Genomic DNA, 19,974 nt, shown 5'->3' with positions numbered 1-19,974 from the left:
CAGGACACCCGCTTTGTTATTTGTCTTTAATTTCTTCTAAGATTTCCTGTGTGAATAAACAGCTTAAACTGCAGGGACATAATAACAAAAAAAATCGTTTCGCTCCTTTACACTTCTATTTTGAATTTCCTTGTTGTCTAAGTGAAGTCTAAAATATTACATTATTACTCTTTGGCAATCTATCTTGCAAATATGGGTTTCTGTAACAAGCCACTGAACCAAGTATGATGTTTTATTTCTGTCATACAAAAAGCATTTATAGAAGCAAGATATCAGTGCTAGACTGCTCACAGGCTCCATAGCTGCAGCTGCTTTGTATAGGATGATTCTAGAGCAAGGCAGAGGGACTGAATGTGCTGTGACAATCCTCAGTGTAGAAGGTATTGCCATGAGTCTCCTGCGTTTTCAGGCTACTGGCTACTGGACCAGTTCTTGATGCCCAGCACAGCTGGGAGGGAGCTGAAGAAATGTAGAGCAATTAGGTGCAACAAACCATCACTGATTCCAGGACTGGGACTGGAGAAACAGCCTGACAACTGGAAAGTTGAGGATATGGTAGGAGAAATAACCTGGGACTCATCAAAATCACTGTCAGCTGATCTACAGAGTGGTATTCAAAGCGCACTGCTTGTTGCAGAAAGGCTCTTCAGGGCAGAAATTACGTCAGCTTTTCCTTCTTCTTTTATAGCTGCTATTTGTAGCTAGTACCGTAATCTCTGTATATAATAATAGTTCCAATTTTGTTTTTCTAATTGTACCTATTACTCTTTGTTTGTTTGTTTGTTTTTTCAGTTGTAGACTACTGTGCTTTGGATAACCAAGGTTGCCAACATGAATGTGTTAATACTGAGGACTCCTACTACTGTAGATGCCATCCAGGGTTCATTTTAAATCCAGACAAAAGAACTTGCAGAAGTAAGTTATTATAAGGTTTAAATCTGAGAAGTTTGTTCTCCTGCTTTCCAGTTCTTAGCAGTAGTTCTCCCTCTGTTCCTGAGAACAGTGAATAATATGTCAAATATAAAAAATGGTTAGAGTGCCCTTGGAGCCAAAGGTTGTAAAACCGATGAAAGCTTTTGGGGGGCTTGTTTGGGATTTTTTCTGAAAGGACAAGGGTACCTTCTATGGACAGGGAGCTCTTAACATGAGACTAGGATCCTTTTCAGATGGTGAAAGCCAAAAGCTTTATCTTGCAGAGTCATTTTGATGATCCAGCTTTTACATTTAGAATATCACCTCCCTATCTAGGCAAACAAACAAACCAAAAGAAGATCAGTCTGTACAAAGCAATTTCTCCTCACCTTGGTTTGTAAGACAAGTTTAAATTAAATCGAGCAAGTAGTTCCACCATCAGAAGAACCATTGCAGCCTATTTTTCTTATGAACTTTCCTCAATACTGAGTTGCGCTGTGCATTCTTTGATACCTTTTGCCAACGCTCTGGGGGCATCAGTAGCCTCTACCAAGCTTCCATGTTTCCACCTTATTGTAGCTTTGCTGTTTGTTCCTTGTCATTTTTGTTTGATACTGGGCTAATAATAAATTCAAAAATTAGCAGAGTTGGAGATGGAGAGGAACTGGCAGACCAGAGAATGATTTTACCAAGGCTTCCCTTCCTTGGGAAACCAAGCTAAAAACTCTACATTGTCAAATGTCGTAACTCACTTTCAGGAAACGTGAAGGGAAAATTGAATGTACCTAGTTCTCTTTCTTTATTATTTTGAGCTTTGATAAAAAAACTTTTTTGTATCTGTAAGTACATAAACTCCATTAGCTTTAGGAGAGTGGATCTGCTGATGCTAGTGGTGAATTTAGCCTGTATTATTTAATGATGTGAACAAATATTATTTCTCAAAAAATGCATCAATACAGCACTGCATTTCTGTGAGTTTAACAGTCTTGGGGGTACTCTCAGCTTTATGATGAGAGGCTATGCAATTCTCGACTGTATAATATATTATGGTTGGTATGTTTCACTTAATGTTAACTATGTAAAAAGAAAGCATCTAATCGAGGCTGGGCATCTGACCTTATGATCAAGGAAAAGAGACATGAACTGCTAGAACATGATTTTTTGCACCTCTCTGAGATACATAGTTATGGAAGAGCCTACATTTTCCTTGATTTTGCAGAAAGTATGGATATGACTTGCCACACTAGACATCTAATTGTTGGATGGCTAAAATTAGGGGAGACGAATCTCACTTTTCCCCATGGGCCAAAGTACAGCTGATGCCAGTTCATGTTGCTTGTAGCTTATACGCACTAGCCGCTTTGTCAGTGTCTCTCAGCTAAAGGCTAGCTAAATTCTCTTATACTTCCACATATATTTCCACATTTATGTAGTCTGGAATAATCTTAGTATAATATAAGTGCTTTCCAATGCCCAAGCAAAAATTCTTATTGATTCCTTCAATTTTAAAAGGTAGATTTTAAGTAGTGTTTTCTCCCCTAGTTTGAAGTGATCCAAGATCTTACAACTATATGAACATTTTATAAGTCTTCAGTTGGTTTTTGCTTATGGTCTAATCCTATGAATCATTTTAACCTGTTTAAAATGATGAGTCACAGACTGCTGGAAGCAGAGAGAGTGTTCTGGGAAAGTAGTATTTCAGGTTTGTCCTGTCCTTACCTGCCTTAAACACGTATTGCTGGAGACAGGATATTGAGCTATATAGACTTTCAGTTTGACCATGTGCTTCTGCTCTTATATCAGAAGAATAAGTACTTATAAGTGTTGGTTGGAAGGAACCTCTGGAGGTCATCTACTCCAGCCTCCCCTTCAAAGTGGGACTATCACAAACCATAAACGAGGTCAGCTATGGTTTTGTCTTGCTGAGTCTTGAAAAGCTCCGCAGATGGAGATTTCAAAACCTCTCTGGGAAACCAGTTGCAGTGCTACGCTACCCTCCTAGTGAAAAGCTTTTCACGAATGTCCAGCCTGAATCACCCAAGCCATAGGTCATGACCATTGCCCCTTGTTATATCATCTGGCACTACCAAGAAAGGTTTAGCTCCATCACCTTTGTAACTGCTAACAGCAAGTAGTTGTAAGCTGCTATTAGATACCTTCTTCTCCCCTCAAGCTATCCTCACTAATCACGTGCCCTGTGCCCCTAACAGTCTTAGTAAGTCCCTGTTGGACCTTCTTCAGTTTCTTCTCTTGAACTGGAGGTGGTGGGAAGGCTAGGGGATTGGGGGGGGAAGTGGAGAGATGCTCTAAAAATGGACAAAGTATGTCAAGAGCAACCTCACCACTACTGAGTAGAGAGGGATAGTAACTTATTTCAATCTGCTTGCTATGCATCCCAGTATGAGGTTTACATTATTTGTATGGAAAGCACACTTTTGGCTTATATTCAATCCTCATACCTACTATAAACCTCGAGGTCCTTTCTCCCAGAGCTGCTGCTTAGCCAGTGTCAAGGTCTGGAGAGCACCACCAGGCCTCTACTGTCCCTGCTCACTTCCTTGGGGCCTCTCCACCCCTACCCAGGCCTAGGACCCCATTTCACCCCAGCCCAGGGCTGTCAGTCCCTGCTCCAAGATGCTATAGCCCTTCTCCTGCCTGGCCACAGGCTCTGCCAACCCTAACCCCGACCCACAGGTAACCGCCCAGCCTCAGCCTGGCCTCAGCCTCAGGGTCTCAAGCTGCCACAGGAATCCCCCTTGGCTTCTGGCTCCCCATCCTTCAGGGAGCCTCCAGCCCTCGCTGTACCCTAACAGCCAGTTGCTTCCCAGTCTGTACAAATCCAAGGTGTTCCTGCCCCATGTACAAAACTTTGCAATTCTTTAGCTGAACTTTGTAAGATTTCTGATGGTCCAATCCTCAAGTTTATCAAAGTTCTGCTTTTGGAGAACTTTGGAGTTGTATTGGAGTTGTAATATTTGCTTTAAGTCACTGTTCCTAATTTAGCGTCATCCACAGATTTGTTGAGGGTGCACTTTGTGTCGTCATCTATGTCACTGATGAAGGTGTTTAGCAGTATGGGCCCCAGTACTGTCCCTGTGGTACTCTCCTCCTTAGCAGCAGCAGCCAGCCAGATGTCAAGCCATTTATTGCTACCCTTTAAGGCTCCTGGTCTAACAAATTTTCATGCCATCTAACAGTCCATTTTTCCAGCCCATACTTCACCAGCTTCCCAGTGAGAATGCTGTGGGAGACAATCTCAAGAGCTTTATTAATGTCAAACTATATTATATCCACTGTTCTCCCCTGGTCCTGAGAGCCAGGCGTTTCATCTTTGAAGATGATCAGGTTGATCAAGCATGATTTGTCCTTGCTAAATCCATGTTGACTTTTCCTGATTATCTTCTTGTCTTTCACATATTTGAAAAGGGATTGCAAGAGAATACACTCCACTATCCCAGGACTGAGACAGGGCTGACTGACCCATAGTTCCCTGGGTCTTTCTTCTTGCCTTTTTAAAGATGAGTGTAATGTCAGCCTTTTTCAGTTATCAAGGACCTCTGTCAGTCCCAATGAATATTCATAGATGATAGATGGTGGCCTCACAATCACATCAGCTCGCTCTTTCAGCACTCCCAGGTAAGCCCCAGTCAGGACCATAAATCTCTAAGTACTCTCTAAGCTGTGTTGCTTGAGCCTCTCCTTCCTAGACTGTGCTGGGAGCAGGTTTTACCTGTGAGAACCAGGAATAAAAAAGGCATTGAGTACTTCAGCCTTTTCTGTATCATTCGTTACTAGATTGTTCCCCCTTCCAACAGCGGTCCCACGTTTTGTCTGAATTTCTTTTTGCTACTAGCATACTTGTAGACTCCCTTCTTATTATCCTTAGCGTGCCTTACTAAGCATAATGCCAGCTGGGATTTGGTCTTTCTGATTTTGTTCCTAAGTGCCTAAGCAATGCTTTAATACTCCTCTTTTCCCTTGGTCCTTGTTTCTACCTCTGCTAGTCTCCCTTTTTGCATTTTAGTTCATTGAGAAGCTCCTTGATTCTCAAGGAAGCAGATCTTCTACCGCAACAGTATTGTTTGTTCCTGAGCTCTTACTAAGTTTTCTTTAAAAAACATCTAGTTCTCCTGGGCATCTAGTTCTCTTCTTGGCTCTTTCACAGGGGATTCTTCCTAGCAATTTCCTGAACAAGCTGAAATCTGAGCTTGTAAAGTACAGTCTTAACTCTGCTCTTTCGCCTCTCAGTCTACATTTTGAAATCAGTAGTTTCATGGTCACAGCATCCCAAGCTGCCATCCGTGATCACATCACCACCAGTTCTTCCCTGTTTGCAAGTAGCAGGTCTGGCATTGTCCATCTAGCGTTTGTGTTAGGAAATTGTCACCAAGACAGTCTAGGAACCTCCCAAATTGCCTGCACAATGTCTGTTGTCTTGCTCTTCCAGCAGGTGGTTAGATGGTTGAAATTCCCAACGTGGACAAAAGCCTGTCTGCACAATGTCTGTTGTCTTGCTCTTCCAGCAGGTGGTTAGATGGTTGAAATTCCCAACGTGGACAAAAGCCTGTAATGTGGAGACTTCTGCTAGTAGTTTGTAGAAAGTCTTATCCACTACATCCTTTTGGTCAGGTGGCCTGTAACAGACACCACCACCACCACCCTGTTCCCTGTTCCTGCTCTGATCTTGATCCAGAGACTCTCAACAGGCACATATTTGGTTTCACATTGGACCTCTGTGGAGCTGAGGAGCTCCTTAACATATAGCACAAAAGTGGACTGATCACATCTTTGGAGCTAAGGGAGCCAAGGGTGAAAGCAGGGCAGGCAGGGTCAGTAAGCTCTCTGACAAAGCATGCAGTCCTACAGTACCCAAAGAAGAGCAAAACAGGTCCTGTGACAGTAACCAGGCTAAGCCAACAGTCCAGTGATTACCAGACAAGTCCATAGAGACAAGAGAGGTCCAAGGTCAAGCCAGGAAGTCAAGTCAGCCGTTCGGCAAGCCAGGATCAGCAAAGTGAAAGGTTGGGCACAGGCATACCTATCACATAGCTCAAGCAAGAACCAAGGGGAAGGGCTTTAGCTTAAATGCAGCTCCCAAGCAAATGGGCAGAGGCTGCAGACAAGGCTTCTTACAGCTCTGAATGTCTCTGAACACAGTGACCATGTTATGACTGTTTTGTTATGACTGCTTTAAATTAAGCTAAAACTAAGGGGAAAAAAATACCATCAGGTTGTGATTTGAGAAGAACAAAATGGCTGGGCATACTAGGACATAGGGATTGATTCAAAAGCACTAGTCAGGGAAGGACAAGCAAACACTATGCAAAATCATTCTCATTCAAGACACATCTTCTGAATCTAAGCATAAATAACACTTATTAAGGCACTTTTTCTCACACTTGATATCTTCTGAGCCTTACTAATAAAATAAAACATGAAGAAAGGAACTGGATAGCTTTTAACGCTGCAAAAGTTAAGACATGAGATCCCTTCAGGGCAAAAGTGTGCCTGAGTTCCCATATGTTATGAATCAGGCTGGCTTTCAGTCAGCATAAACATGAAGGAAGAAGCTTCTGATAGCTTTGTTTGTAAATGTAAAACCTTCAACATAAATTTCTACAAATTTGGCTTACATACTGAATCTCAGGGACAACTGCCAACTAGCCAACACTCACACTCACGCCAGACCAGAACACTTGCATCAGCAAGTAGGTCTAGGCCTCGGGCTACAGCTCCCAGGCCCTTGTGATTATCTCAGCCTCCTGGCTTTCCTTTCAAGATAGAAAGTAAGCTGTAGTAAAGAAAAGCTTGAAAATGTAAATGTTATCAGTACTGTCATACATGTCTTACAAATATTTTCACTGGGAATCACTCCAACCTTTTCTGAGTGAAATGCAGGGAACTTGGCTCATGAGAGGAGCCCTGCCAAACACCAGCAGAGTATTTTGTGCATGGCAGAAAGAGAGGGGAGCAGCAAATCCAGATTGTCAGTCAAGCAGGTGGAGTTAATTCCTTTCTGCTAAGTTACCTGTTAGGTAAGAGGACTCTTGCCACTACTGCTGCGTCCTTCAGGAGAACAGATGGTGCCTTCTGCTTGTATTTAGGGGATGTGAGTCCCAATTGTTGTTCTTTAGCAGGGCAAGGAGTTAGAAAGGCCCCTGTTTGAGTTGTGGGTAGGTTCACATAAACTGTAGCTGGTGAAGGCCTTCGGTTAGCATCATTAATCTTGACTGTGTTAATGAAGCCCTGTGAAACGTGTTTCTAGTGTTCCCAACATAATAGCCTCAAGGTTCCAACAGAGATAATAACATAATTTTTTCATCTTTTGTGGTCATCTTGATGATCAGTTACCCAGGAAAAGTCTGTCTTGCGTTTTGGATATTCTGGAATTAGCAAAGATTTGAGCAGGTAGGTGCAACACAACATTGTGTAAATATACTAATTTGGGTTCAGAATGCATACACTTCTATTCCTGTGGTGCACACACATGGCTTTATGGCTTCTGCCTCTTCAAGCAAATTAGTTTTAGGAACCAGCTAAGGTCTGTGTTGTGTATATGTGTGTGTGTATATGCCATCATAAACAGCTTTGGAAAAGAAAGTGTTCTTGGGGAAAGAAAGTACATAAAGTGGAATTCATATGGGATAAAACGCACGAGTGCTGAGGGAGCTGGCGGATGTTATTGCTAGGCCACTCTCCATCATCTTGGAAAGGTCTTGGAGAACAGGAGAGGTGCCTGAGGACTGGAAGAAAGCCAGTGTCACTCCAGTCTTCAGAAAGGGCAAGAAGGAAGACCCAGGGAACTACAGGCCTGTCAGCCTCACCTCCCTCCCTGGAAAGGGGATGGAACAGCTCATCCTGAAGGTCATGTCTAAGCATGTGGAGGACAAGAAGGTGATCAGGAGTAGTCAGCGTGGATTCACCAAAGGGAAATCATGCTTGACCAATCTGATAGCCTTCTCTGATGGGATGACTGGCTGGGTAGATGAGGGGAGAGCAGTGGATGTTGTCTACCTGGACTTCAGCAAGGCTTTGGACACTGTCTCCCATCACATCCTCCTAGGTAAACTCAGGAAGCGTGGGTTGGATGAGTGGACAGTGGATTGAGGTGGATTGAGAACTGGCTGGATAGCACAGTTCAGAGGGTTGTGGTCAGTGGCACAGAGTCTAGTTGGAGGCCTGTAGCTAGCGGTGTCCCCCAGGGGTCAGTCCTGGGTCCAGTCTTGTTCAGTGTATTCATCAATGACCTGGAGGAAGGGACAGAGTGCACCCTCAGCAAGTTTCCTGATGATACTAAACTGGGAGGAGTGGCTGACCCACCAGAAGACTGTGCTGCCATTCCGAGGGACCTGGATAGGCTGGAGAGCTGGGCGGAGAGGAACCTCCTGAAGTTCAGCAAAGGCAAGTGCAGGGTCCTGCCCCTGGGGAGGAATAACCCCATGCATCAGTACAGGCTGGGGGTTGACCTGCTGGAAAGCAGCTCTGCAGAGAAAGACCTGGGAGTGCTGGTGGACAACAAGTTAAGCATGAGCCAGCAGTGTGCCCTTGTGGCCAAGAAGGCCAATGGTCTCCTGGGAAGACCAGCAAGGACCACATTAGGAAGAGTGTTGCCAGCAAGTCAAGGCAGGTGGTCCTCCCCCTCTCCTCAGGCCTGGGGAGGCCACATCTGGAGTACTGGGTCCAGTGCTGGGCTCCCCAGTCCAAGAGAGACATGGCACTACAGGAGAGAGTCCAGTGGAGGGCTGCAAAGATGATGAAGGGACTGGAGCATCTCTCCTGTGAGGAAAGGCTGAGAGAGCTGGGCCTGTTTAGCCTGGAGAAGAGAAGACTGAGAGGTGATCTCATCAATGTGTACAAGTATCTGAAGGGAGGGTGTTGAGAGGATGGGGCCAGTCTCTTCTCTGTGGTTCCCAGTGACAGGACAAGAGGCAATGGGCAGAAACTGAACCACAGGCAGTTCCATCTGAACTTGAGGAAAAACTTCTTTCCTGTGAGGGTGACAGATCACTGGACCAGGTTGCCCAGAGAGGTGGTGGAGTCTCCTTCCCTGGAGATATTCAAAACCCTCCTGCATGCGATTCTGTGCAATATGCTCTGGAGGACCCTGCTTGAGGAGGGGGGGTTGGACTAGATGATCTCCGGAGGTCCCTTCCAACCTCAACCATTCTGTGATTCTGTGAATATTCTCAAGCTTTTTTATAAAGTCACATTCCAGTTTATTTGTCCTGAAAATATAGTTTTTTATCATCATACATAAAGGCAAGTTGCATTTGGTCCCCATGCATATAAGAAAAGAACTGTCTGCCTCAGGAAGCAAATTGCCTCTGGAATTACAAAGTCTCTGAATGTCAGTTACGGTTCTTTGGTAAGGTATTCAGAAGTCCCTGGATGTCTTTAAAAACATTACTTTCTTGATTTCTCACTTTTTTATCTTTTTAGCAGTATTGGAGGATCGAGACCATTCTTTTACTAGTGCAAGTTAGTTAACTCCACTGGTGTAAAACTAAGTGATGGCCAGACACCATATCTAAGTAAATGTCAGATTCCTTGACTTCATTAATAGTGTTAGACCCTATGGGGTACTGGTCTCAATGATTACAGCAGCTATTGTTCTTCTCTAGGGTACTTTACATGCAAGTAGTAGCTGTTGCTAGAATTTGAGTGTCTTTCTGCTCATGAACATTTTAAATGGGAGAACTATATAGCAAACCGTTAAAACATTGACACTCCTGATGAAGTCCTGATTTGATCTAGTGACTGCAGCTCAAAAGCATGCTTGTGAATTTGTTTTAGATCGTATCTAACTTACTCTGAGTAAAATAAAGAGGTAATTTGTTAGGATAAAAATGAGACAACTTTGTAGGATTCAGCCGCATAATGTCAAGGAATATTTATGGTGCTAATTTCTGTACTGCATGTTGTACATGTATTCTCCAAGAATTCATTCAAGTAATGTGCATAGCACTTCAAGGTATACTTAAGCATGGCAGATACTTGTAAAAAAGTAACATTAAAGTAACATTGTAAAAAAGGAACATTATATTTTCATGTTCTGAAACAATATGGGGAGAAGTCAGAATGGTGCCTAGAGAGGTAAGCAAAAGTAAATGAGGTATCTGTTTTTCACTTAATTTATTTCTGTATGCTCCTCACTGATGTATTTTTTTTTTCCCAATTTAGGACCAGACTATTGTTCTCTGCAGGACCATGGCTGTGAACAGGAATGTGTTAATACAGATGATTCCTATTTTTGTCGATGCCAAGAAGGGTTTACACTTAATCCAGATAAGAAAACATGCAAAAGTGAGTAATTCTTTGGACCTAATAAAGTTCATCTGCTTTTATTTGTTAAACCTGCTGTGAATGGTTTCCTTTCTGGCAAGATGGAATTTTTCTCTATAATTAAGGCTGAAACAAATCTTTCTTTGGGAACGTGAATTTTAACCTCAGCCAGTCACGCTGGAAAGAAGAATACAGTTTGCTGTTGCATGGACTAGATTGTATATTAGACTTTTTCATAAGAGATTTATGGGAACATGAGGAATAATATAGGAAGGCAGTGGCTCAAAACTAAGAAGTTCACTACTTACTTGAGACATTCTGACCTTGTTTTGTAGTGACACAAACAGCTGTTTTTTAAAATTTCCCTCTGCTTGGCTGAGTTGGTCTAGCCATGGACATACATCTACATACTGCAGAAAGAACTTTGTGTTACAGCTCTTCTTGAGTGGGAACCTAGAGTCACAGCAGATTTTTCCTGTGGTGGTCTTAACGTTGAACGAGCACATATTCAGTAAAAAGAACAAGCTTGACCTAGTGGCCCAGTAGAACTGAGGTGGGGGGATTATATCACTGATATGTTATGAATAAGAAGCTTGCCTAGAGCAACACAATTATATTTTTAGGCTCTCATAAAATTTATCTGTTTCTGGAACTGTATTTTCTTTCAGTCTAAAAGATGCTTTCTCATGAAGAACCTTTGTCTACACAGTGTTTTTTACAACAATCCCTGCTACCATGTTCTTTATTATCTACATGGTATTTTAACACATTCAAGATTTTAAAGAATGGATGTGCTTGGCAAGCGTAAGACCAAAAGACCTAGTATTATCTAGCATATTTATTGCCAAGGTTGTAATTGTGAACTAAAGACAAACTGCAATTCTCATTTGGGATATTTTTCCTTAATTTCCAGGGGCTTTGGATCAGGCTGTAAATCCGGTGACATTTTCAGAATCAAGCTGCTATTCCAAAACTTTTTTATAAGGCTAATGTTGTATTAGCTTGTAAAATAAAGCAGAAAATCTGCAGATAGGCCCTCTTTATGAATCAGGAAGAATACATCATTGTCTACAAGCACCAGACATTCCTCCTTGCCTGTGATCAGTTTTGATGACTACAGAAGCAGGAGTATGGGAGTCAAAAGTCTTGCCTAGTCAAGCAGTAGCAATCAGCCATCAGATCAGCTGCTATCCACAGCTTAAGCAGGTGCCCAGAGAATCCAGTCCCATTTTAGAAACATGGACTTTTCTAAACCATTTTTTTGGAAGTCCTGATATTGGCTTGAACTCTTCAATGCTATTCTCTCTACAGAAGTAAACTTCTGTGCTTTAGGTCACTATAGCAATGAATATGAATGTGTTAGCACTGAAGAGTCATTGGTATGCAAATGTCATCCTGGGGAAGCCCTAAGACATGATGGTAAAACGTGCAGAACTGAGTGTTCCTCACAAACTAACTAGTTGCTGCAGTGAGGTGAGGTGTGAAAAGGAGGAGAGAACACTCACAGATCCCTTTTGAGATCTCCCTGAACTATGTAAATCTCTAGTACTGTAAAGTCTACTAAGAGCCAGCCCTAATGAAGTAAAGCTGGAGTAAGATCCCTCATCCAATAGAGAACCAATGCATCATCTTCTAGAATTCAAATAACTGGAAAAATGTATTCAGCCAAGGTGTCTAACACAAAGGCAGTGCTTACTATTAAGCACCTGTAACATTGCTAACATGCCATTTAAACTGCAGCACACCTAATACTAATGGTGATTTGTACGGGCTTCTTCCTTCCGTATGTTTACACTGTCAGTAATTGTCTGATAAAATGCTCTCTGTTAATAAGAACATTAGAAAAACCCAACAACGTTACCCGTTTGTAGTCACCCAGTTTTCAGAAGACGCTTTTTTCCCGAGAATGATTTTGCATACTTAACACACAATCTAAAATATTGGTAGCATTTTTCTCTGATGAACTTATGACAAAGGAGCACTCAGTTACTGAAAATAAGAAAGTAGATAGGTCAAGGGTAATTATTTTTTAAATAAACTATTGATGACAAAGCCATGTTTAAGGAAACACGTTTTATATATGTTAGGTGCACAGTTTGGTTTGAATTTTTTTAGGGGGGCAAGAACTCAGCACTTTCTAAAAATTAGATGTTTTTAGGCTGTCACAAGTTAAATATTTAAAAATAAATATATCCCATGACACCAATTACTTTTGAAAATATATCTGCTTTCTCTTCCTCTGTCTCGTTCCCTGTCCCTTTCCCTTCCCTTCCTTCTTACGATAATTTTTACACATACATGTATCAAATCATTAAATCAAATTTATAGTTATATTAGTTTCTGAAGCCTGGCAATTAGCAGCTTTCAGATTATTCCACTCCTTGAAAGAGTGTGTTAAAAGATACCTGAAGCATTTAAATGGTAAATTCACATTAGTATAGGTGTTTGTATTGTAAAAGGTGGTGCCAAACTGCAGATGCAATTTTTCAGAAAGGATACTGGGGGTTTTTTATTATTATTTTTATTATATTTTATTTTTTTCCACATTCTTCTTGTGCTCTGAGAAGTTACACAAGTCTCTTTGTAATGATGTTAACTCATGGAAAAAGGAGACTGTTCCAGCTGGAACTTGCTTTAACTAGTAAAAACATCAATCTCGGCCTCACTTGTTCAAGCCAACATTATCTCTAATTATGTATCTGGACGAACTCCTGCAAACTCATTACCTAATTAAATAAACTAATAAACAACACTATTTAAAGCTATTTTATTATTAATTATAGAAAGCTTTTTTATGTAAACAAATGCCATGTCTGCTTGCATCTGTAAATAATTTGCAAATAGGGACATAGGAGATTGTGTTTGGATCTGAGGGAACTCCCCTAACTTCAGTCAAGTTAAGCTAAAGTGATCTGAGCCTATATAACTAAAAATAGACATTAAAGAGTCAGCAATAAAATGTTATGCGGAAGTTCAGTATAAAGCTTTTTTCCTAAAATGTGCTTTTTCTATACTTACAGAATCAGCAGGTTACATAGTACATTCACAAGTGCACGTATCTTGCTCTACTGCTTTGCTGGCCCTTGTGTGAGACAGTGCAGATTTTAAACCCAAATTCAGCTCTTTCTCTCTTTCTCTCTCTCTTCCTCTTTCACACAAACTGCTGCATACAAACATTCAAAAAATATTCCGCTGTATCTTACTTGGAATAAGAAACATTTCCCTTGCAAAATCAAAGAAAAGGAACACTTTAAGATGCTCCCACATTCATAATCTGTATCAGTCCCTGCTAGGCTTTAACTGATAGACCGTGCTAACAGGATAAAGTTTTAAATTGGTAATTTTTCATCCTATTAGGAAAAAAATCACTGTTTATGAAATAATCTGAAAGCCATACTTTCTATTACAAAAGTTACTAGTATTCATACTTTCTCTCGGAGAAAATTTTATGGTGAGCAAAAAAGACAGTCTTGCTTTTGAGACAGAAAAAGCATAGTCCTGGGGGAAGACAAGGCAGGGCTTCAAGATTCTCTCTTCACTCTGCTTTGCATTACTTTCTCTTCACGACTCTGGGCAAGGGAAAACCTGCACTTCATCAGGTTTGTTATTTGTTAAGTGGGGTTGCTGCATTCATTTCACTGAGCTGTTGTCAGTTAACCCATGTTATTCAAATAGGTGGGCATACTACCTAAATACAAAGCTGTACTGATCTTTTTCCCTTGCTCTGTGAACGCTCCACCTACTAACTGCAATGTTGTAGAGTGTGTATCTAAGCCTCTAATGCGCTTTCTTCGATCGTTAACACAAATGAATAGGAGTGGACCACTGTGCTGAAAGCAATCATGGCTGCGAGCAGCTGTGCCTGAATACTGGTGACTCCTATGTCTGTCAGTGCTCTGAAGGATTTGTCATCAATGAGGACCTAAAAACCTGCACACGTAAGTCTTTTGAGAAGCCTGCTTGATCTCCGCTCACCTGAGAAAGGTTTCTGTTTGCATACAAGGACACACCTTCAATTTATTCTTAAATACTGCATTCCAGAAATACCTTAATAAAGATTTGAAAGCAAACACACAGGGAAAAAAGTATTGGGATGGACTTAGAAAAATGTTGAGATGACTGTAAATTCTAGTATTTTCAGAAAAGGTTTGAAAGACCTGTTCACCCTCAGGTGCTGAGGACAGGTTTTTCAGTCATGTGGTAGATGTGTCTGCCAGACAGCTCATCTGATAGCAGTGTCCCCCAAACTATTTCATGTTATCTGGGAAAGGAGGAGTGTGAGTACCATGCCAGCTTTACATTTTGCACTGGAGTCCTTAACATGTGAACAAAAGTTGTCCTGGCAGCTCTCCGCCCTTCGTAAAATGATCATTGAGAATCACTGCAAAGAGCCAAATTGCCCCCTTCCCAGGAAAAATACACATAGAAAGGGCCAGGAAAAGAGGAATGTGAATGTATTCTGCCTCTTGACTTTTCCTGGACCTATCCCCTCCGATTAGAGCTTTTTGGCCACTTCTGCTACAGATTTTGGAGGCTATATTGTTTCCCAAGTTTGTTGCGCATTGGAGCAGCTCCACAGTTTGCTGCTTTTCTTGCACTTTGGCAACACAGTTTCAACAGGAGTAAAACTGCAACTGCTCAGACACAAAAATGATTTAAGGAAGAATGAGGCAAATTAGTGAAGGCGGTTGGTTTTTTGTCTTTGCCTTTGTCTTCGTCCTGTCCTTTTTAGCTTCACCCAGCATCTTGACAGGCTTTGCTTCTGTCTGTCACTGCAGCTCTCTAAAAAAAGGCAGACAGTAGTCTGCAAAAGCAGAACTCCTGTATTACATGTGCAACAGGGATTGGTCTATTTGGAACAAGCTGTCTGAACATTTATCTAAGCAAACCGCTGGAAATGCAGAAACAGCCAGACAATGTTTTGAGAGTTTTATCAACTTGCAAATGGAAAGATCTGTTTCCTTTGTAGTAAAAAAAGAGCTGTTTTTTCACTCTGACTCATTTTCCTCCAGGCACTAGCTGGAAATCTGTATGCAGCATTAAAACTGCTGCGGCTTCTGCTGTGGCTTCCTCCTCAATGAGAGTGATCCCAGTGAACTGTTCCTTTTCTTGCTAATGTACCCCTCTCCTCCAGTTAGGAGGACCTTCCCCTGAGGAACAGGTTTTGTTCTGTTCCTGAGTTCCAGATGAGTTGCTAAAAGCTCATGGACAACATTTTTTAGACCATCATGAAAAGAGATTTTGGCACTTTGGGATGTCCTGAATGAGCAGTTGAATGCAAAGGATTAACACTTAACACATACCACTCCTAATGGGAAAACGTCTGGGGAATCACAATTCTGGTGTCATATAAACAGGCACAAGTATCTTAAGACAGCTGTGGAACACCTGAGTGGTAAATTGATTTTTGCTTTGAGAACTAATTACATAAAAATGAGTGGCACTCTGTGTGCAGCCGATAGAGAGTAGTGAGTGCTGCTTGCAGAATACCAGGGGTCTACATCTTTGTATGACAGAGAAGAAATGATTAGGAAATTTGAGATGAAAAATGGACCATGTTTGACCACATTTATCATTTTCAATTTTCTGCAAAGGCTTGCAAAGTCTGAGCCAAAACCCACTGAGGTCCTGAGAGTTTTCTGCTTGCTGCCACCGCAGCTAGGTCAGGCACACAAGTGAGTTCTGGAAACCGCCATGTTCATATTAGATCATTTAGAGACTTTATTTAAAGAAGATTGTTCACAAGGTAGCTTTTCTGGCTTTGTCACTGTCTGTCATACACAATCATTGCTAAAGAGGGTTTTAATTCAGTTTGTAAGTATTGAGACATGCAGACTCTGCTGAGTTATGTTAACACAGTAAAATAAGTTTTCTCAACTCTTCTTGCAGCAACAAACACAAAGCATACAAGGCCCTCTCCCATTTTGTTGAAGGTATAGGTATATAATCAGATAAGGAACTGATTTATTGCTTAAGCAGTTTAATGTATTTATATTAACTTGCGTATATGCCATGCAAATACTAGAGATGAAGAATGATTCCTTCATTCGGTCTTAAGTTTTTTAATAAATCCAATTGCTTCTGCAGGAGTTGACTATTGTGCTCTGAGTGATCATGGCTGCGAACATTTGTGTATAAATGGTGACAGATCTTATACTTGTCAGTGTTTTGAAGGATACAGGCTTCGTAGTGATGGAAAAACATGTAAACGTAAGTTATTATTCAGCAAGTCAACATTATATTTTTTGTGCACATATAGAAGAAGTCTGTAAGGGTAGGATTTGATTGCCTAAACATTGCTGTCCAGTGTCATATTAAATGCTCCAGGATTCCAGAAACTCACAGTTTCCCCTGTGGTGTCATATTTGCCAGGAGTGTGTCAATGCCTTGGATACTCTAGAGTTTCTACAGTGACATTGGATGCATAATTTAAGGCACCTAAATCACTCTCTAAATGTCTGCTCAGTATGAATACTAGCTTTGAAATTGGACTGCTGTGGATCCAAAATTATTTAATTCAGATTTACATTCTTGTACTGGACAACTGTTATTTACAGGAAAATGATAAACAGCTGCAAAACTTAACTACAAGGGAAAAACCATTACTGTTTCAGATTTTAGCAGGTTTATTACTGAAGATAAAAAGACAATAATGGAAAGAACTGTTTTTCATCAGACAGTTTGCTTGAAATGTAGATGGGGGGTTTAGCTGCCTCTGTAAATCCGTGTGGGTCACTAATCTGCATGTTAGGGACACATGAAATTCTGTAAATTCTGGAATCTGAACACTCCATTTTTCCTTAGTAACACTGTAAATTAGTAGAATGATAAAGTTAAATGTTTTTGTTACAATAAAAGCTGACAGAGGTTACAACAAAAGATTTAGAGGATGAGTCCAGTATAGCATCGTGGACAAGAACATTCAGTAAGTGGGAATATAAGACTTTGCACATTCTGCCCTTAACTAACACAACTTTTTATCTTTTAAATTATTCTCAGGCAAAAATATCTGCAAATCGGTCAACCATGGCTGTGAACATCTTTGTGTTAGTGCTAACAGTTCCTACATCTGCAAGTGTCGTGAGGGATTTGCACTGAGAGAGGACGGGAAGACATGCAGAAGTGAGTGGTCTCTTTTGAACATATTTCTGTGTGCATCAGGCAAGGGAAAAAGGGGAGGTTATCACTTCTCACTGAAGAAACATCGTTATGAAATCTACATTTATGAATATGTTTTAATTCATAATCTACATATGTAAATATATGTCTAAATCATTCACAGGCTGGGACATCTGCAAATCAGTCAACCACGGCTGCGAGCATATTTGTGTTAACAAAGATGACTCATATGTTTGCAAGTGTCATGAGGGTTTCTTACTGAGAGAAGATGGGAAAACATGCAGAAGTAAGTACTCTGATAATTACTGATAAGCTTTTATCTACGGTAGTACATTTGTGGAAGTGTTTTAACCAACAGCGCTTTCATAGTTTACTATCATAATACAGGGGTAGTGTTATTATACCTTCTGGAATCTTGTAAGAGACTCTGTGAACGGAAATAGTTTGTTTTAATGGACAAACTGATATGACCAGAGACAAAAAAAACCACAAGTGTTTAGGCACCAAGTGCTAGAAGTGCTTGCTCTCCAAATTTTTGTCCATTTTTTCTAAAGATATCAGTTGACTTAATAAAAATATTTATTTCTGCCTGTATAATATGTGCATTTGCAGGTGTGCTTTAACCAAACACTCTCAACTGTTCTCAGGTAAAGATATCTGCAGTTCTGTTGACCATGGCTGTGAACATGTTTGTGTTAATACTGATGAGTCATACATCTGTCAGTGTTATGAGGGATTTGCACTAAGGGAAGATGGAAAAACATGTAGGAGTAAGTACCATGATCTTTGATAGAAGTTTTTTCCTTATAATCTGTGTTTTCATAGACATGTTTTAAAACTACTGGCACCCTTAATTTTCTTCCAGATAAAGATGTTTGCAATTCTGTTGATCATGGCTGTCAACATGTTTGTGTGACTACTGATAATTCATACATTTGCCAGTGCTATGAGGGTTTCATACTGAGGGAAGATAAGAAAACATGTAAATGTAAGTTATTTGATGCGTCTGTATATTTTGCAATCAGAGATCTACTGAAGAATCATATTCTGTTAGAGGCAGGTCTTCTGATTTGTGATTTGCTCAGACAAAAATAAGGAGAAATTCTTAATGTTACTAGGAACTTAACACTTTTAATCTTTACATTTTTGGAAATGTTCTTATTAGTCAAACTATAGTAAATATCATCTAAATTATTCCTAGATAAGGACATCTGCAAATCAGTCAATCACGGCTGTGAACATCTTTGTGTTAATAATGATGATTCATACACTTGCCAGTGCCGTGATGGATTTGTACTGAGGCGAGATGGGAAAACATGTCGAAGTAAGTAGCTTATCTTCATAAGCTAAGAAAGAAGAAATTTCATTTCCCTTTTATTAGGAGGTTATTCACAGGTTCACAGTGCTCAGAGCAGAATATTGTCCTCTGTAGATCCTAAGTTTTCTATGAATTAATTATTGCTTGAACTAAAGATATATTTTAGAAAATGAGCCAATTTTAGGTGTAGAATGTAGCTTTTAAAACGGGAACTTCACTGCTAGACTGAGTATGTCCAGCTTTAATCTTGAGCATCGGATGTTGTTGCTTTTTACTTTGACGGGCTGCAGTTCTAATTGCCCTGTGTTGTTTTGTATTTACTCATGTAGACCATGCCTTAGCTCTTAACCTGTTCTTTAGTAAACGACAAGCAGGTGAAAATCTTTCAGGCTCTTTATATGTTTTCCAGTCCTTTCATAAGCCTCTGCTTGCTCTCCTAAACCCTCTGCCAGTTATCAGCCTCTCTTTGGGGGTGCCACATCTGAACAAACTCTCCTAATAGGAAGCTCAGCAGGGCCCATGGTAGACGAGTTATAACCCACTTAATTCTTCTTTGAATCTACCCTTTTTGTATGAAAAAAAAAGATATCATTGGTCTATGTGACCATAAGATTCTACTAGAGCACATGTTCAGTCAGTTACCCCCCGTGACCTATAAGCTGTTTAAGATTCACAGTCACACAGGTGTCCCGCATCCTGTAAGTACAGCCTTCGTTCTTTGTTTCTAGATGTGTAAGCTTACTTCTAGCTATTTTAAAATATATATAGTTTGCTGGTACCCAGCTTGCAAAAAGATTCATGTCTCCTTATAGCAGTGACTGCTCTATTTTTATTTGCCGTTCTCTGAAAATTGGAGTAACTTACAAACTTTGTCAGTGATTACTTTATATTTTCTTCTGCATTGTTCATAAAATTGTTAAGTAGTAGAGGAGCAGGGCAAATTCTTAGAAACAAAGCCACGTGACCATTCCCCATTTACAATTTATTCCTGAGACCTCTCTAGCTAGTGTTAACCCATTTAATGTAGCCTGTTTTCTCCATCAGAATAAATACCAAGACTGATGCATTACTGAAGTCCCCATTGTGTGAAAGGTATAGGCTTTATGAACCAGTCTTATAAGCAGCTAAAAAGATACTGATTAAATTTTCCACAATCTCTTTTTCCACAATGCCAAGTTGATTGATATTAATTTTCTTTCTTTGATTTTCTCGAAATCAAGTTGCACGTTATCTCTTCCGTTATTTTAATGCAGGTCAGTGTCAAACTGACAAGCTTACAATGAACTAGTTGTCCTTTTCAAGTACTGGCACAGCAGTAGTTTTTCCTCTGTGCGTGTGTGTGT

At 40.5% G+C, this 19,974-nt stretch overlaps 1 protein-coding gene across 4 annotated transcripts in view; it reads left to right on the top strand.

Annotated features, from left to right (window-relative positions):
- MATN2 (matrilin 2) overlaps nucleotides 1-19,974 on the top strand; it is a 74,523-nt gene that overhangs the window by 39,418 nt on the left and 15,131 nt on the right. For all 4 annotated transcript variants that reach the window (XR_011139268.1, XM_068932969.1, XM_068932968.1 and 1 more), the window contains exons 6-14: nucleotides 793-915; nucleotides 10,093-10,215; nucleotides 14,010-14,132; nucleotides 16,282-16,404; nucleotides 17,194-17,316; nucleotides 17,477-17,599; nucleotides 17,961-18,083; nucleotides 18,179-18,301; nucleotides 18,515-18,637. Coding sequence is in view for 3 of the 4 variants with exons in the window: in XM_068932969.1 (XP_068789070.1) it covers nucleotides 793-915; nucleotides 10,093-10,215; nucleotides 14,010-14,132; nucleotides 16,282-16,404; nucleotides 17,194-17,316; nucleotides 17,477-17,599; nucleotides 17,961-18,083; nucleotides 18,179-18,301; nucleotides 18,515-18,637 (1,107 nt within the window). In the remaining variant the exon portion in view is untranslated. The remainder of the gene's footprint in view (nucleotides 1-792; nucleotides 916-10,092; nucleotides 10,216-14,009; nucleotides 14,133-16,281; nucleotides 16,405-17,193; nucleotides 17,317-17,476; nucleotides 17,600-17,960; nucleotides 18,084-18,178; nucleotides 18,302-18,514; nucleotides 18,638-19,974) is intronic.

Source organism: Struthio camelus, chromosome 2 (assembly GCF_040807025.1).
Source record: "Struthio camelus isolate bStrCam1 chromosome 2, bStrCam1.hap1, whole genome shotgun sequence".
In the NCBI taxonomy this organism is placed as follows: Eukaryota; Metazoa; Chordata; class Aves; order Struthioniformes; family Struthionidae; genus Struthio; species Struthio camelus.
The sequence above is the reverse complement of the archived record's forward strand: the minus strand, read 5'-3'. Positions and strand labels throughout refer to the sequence as shown.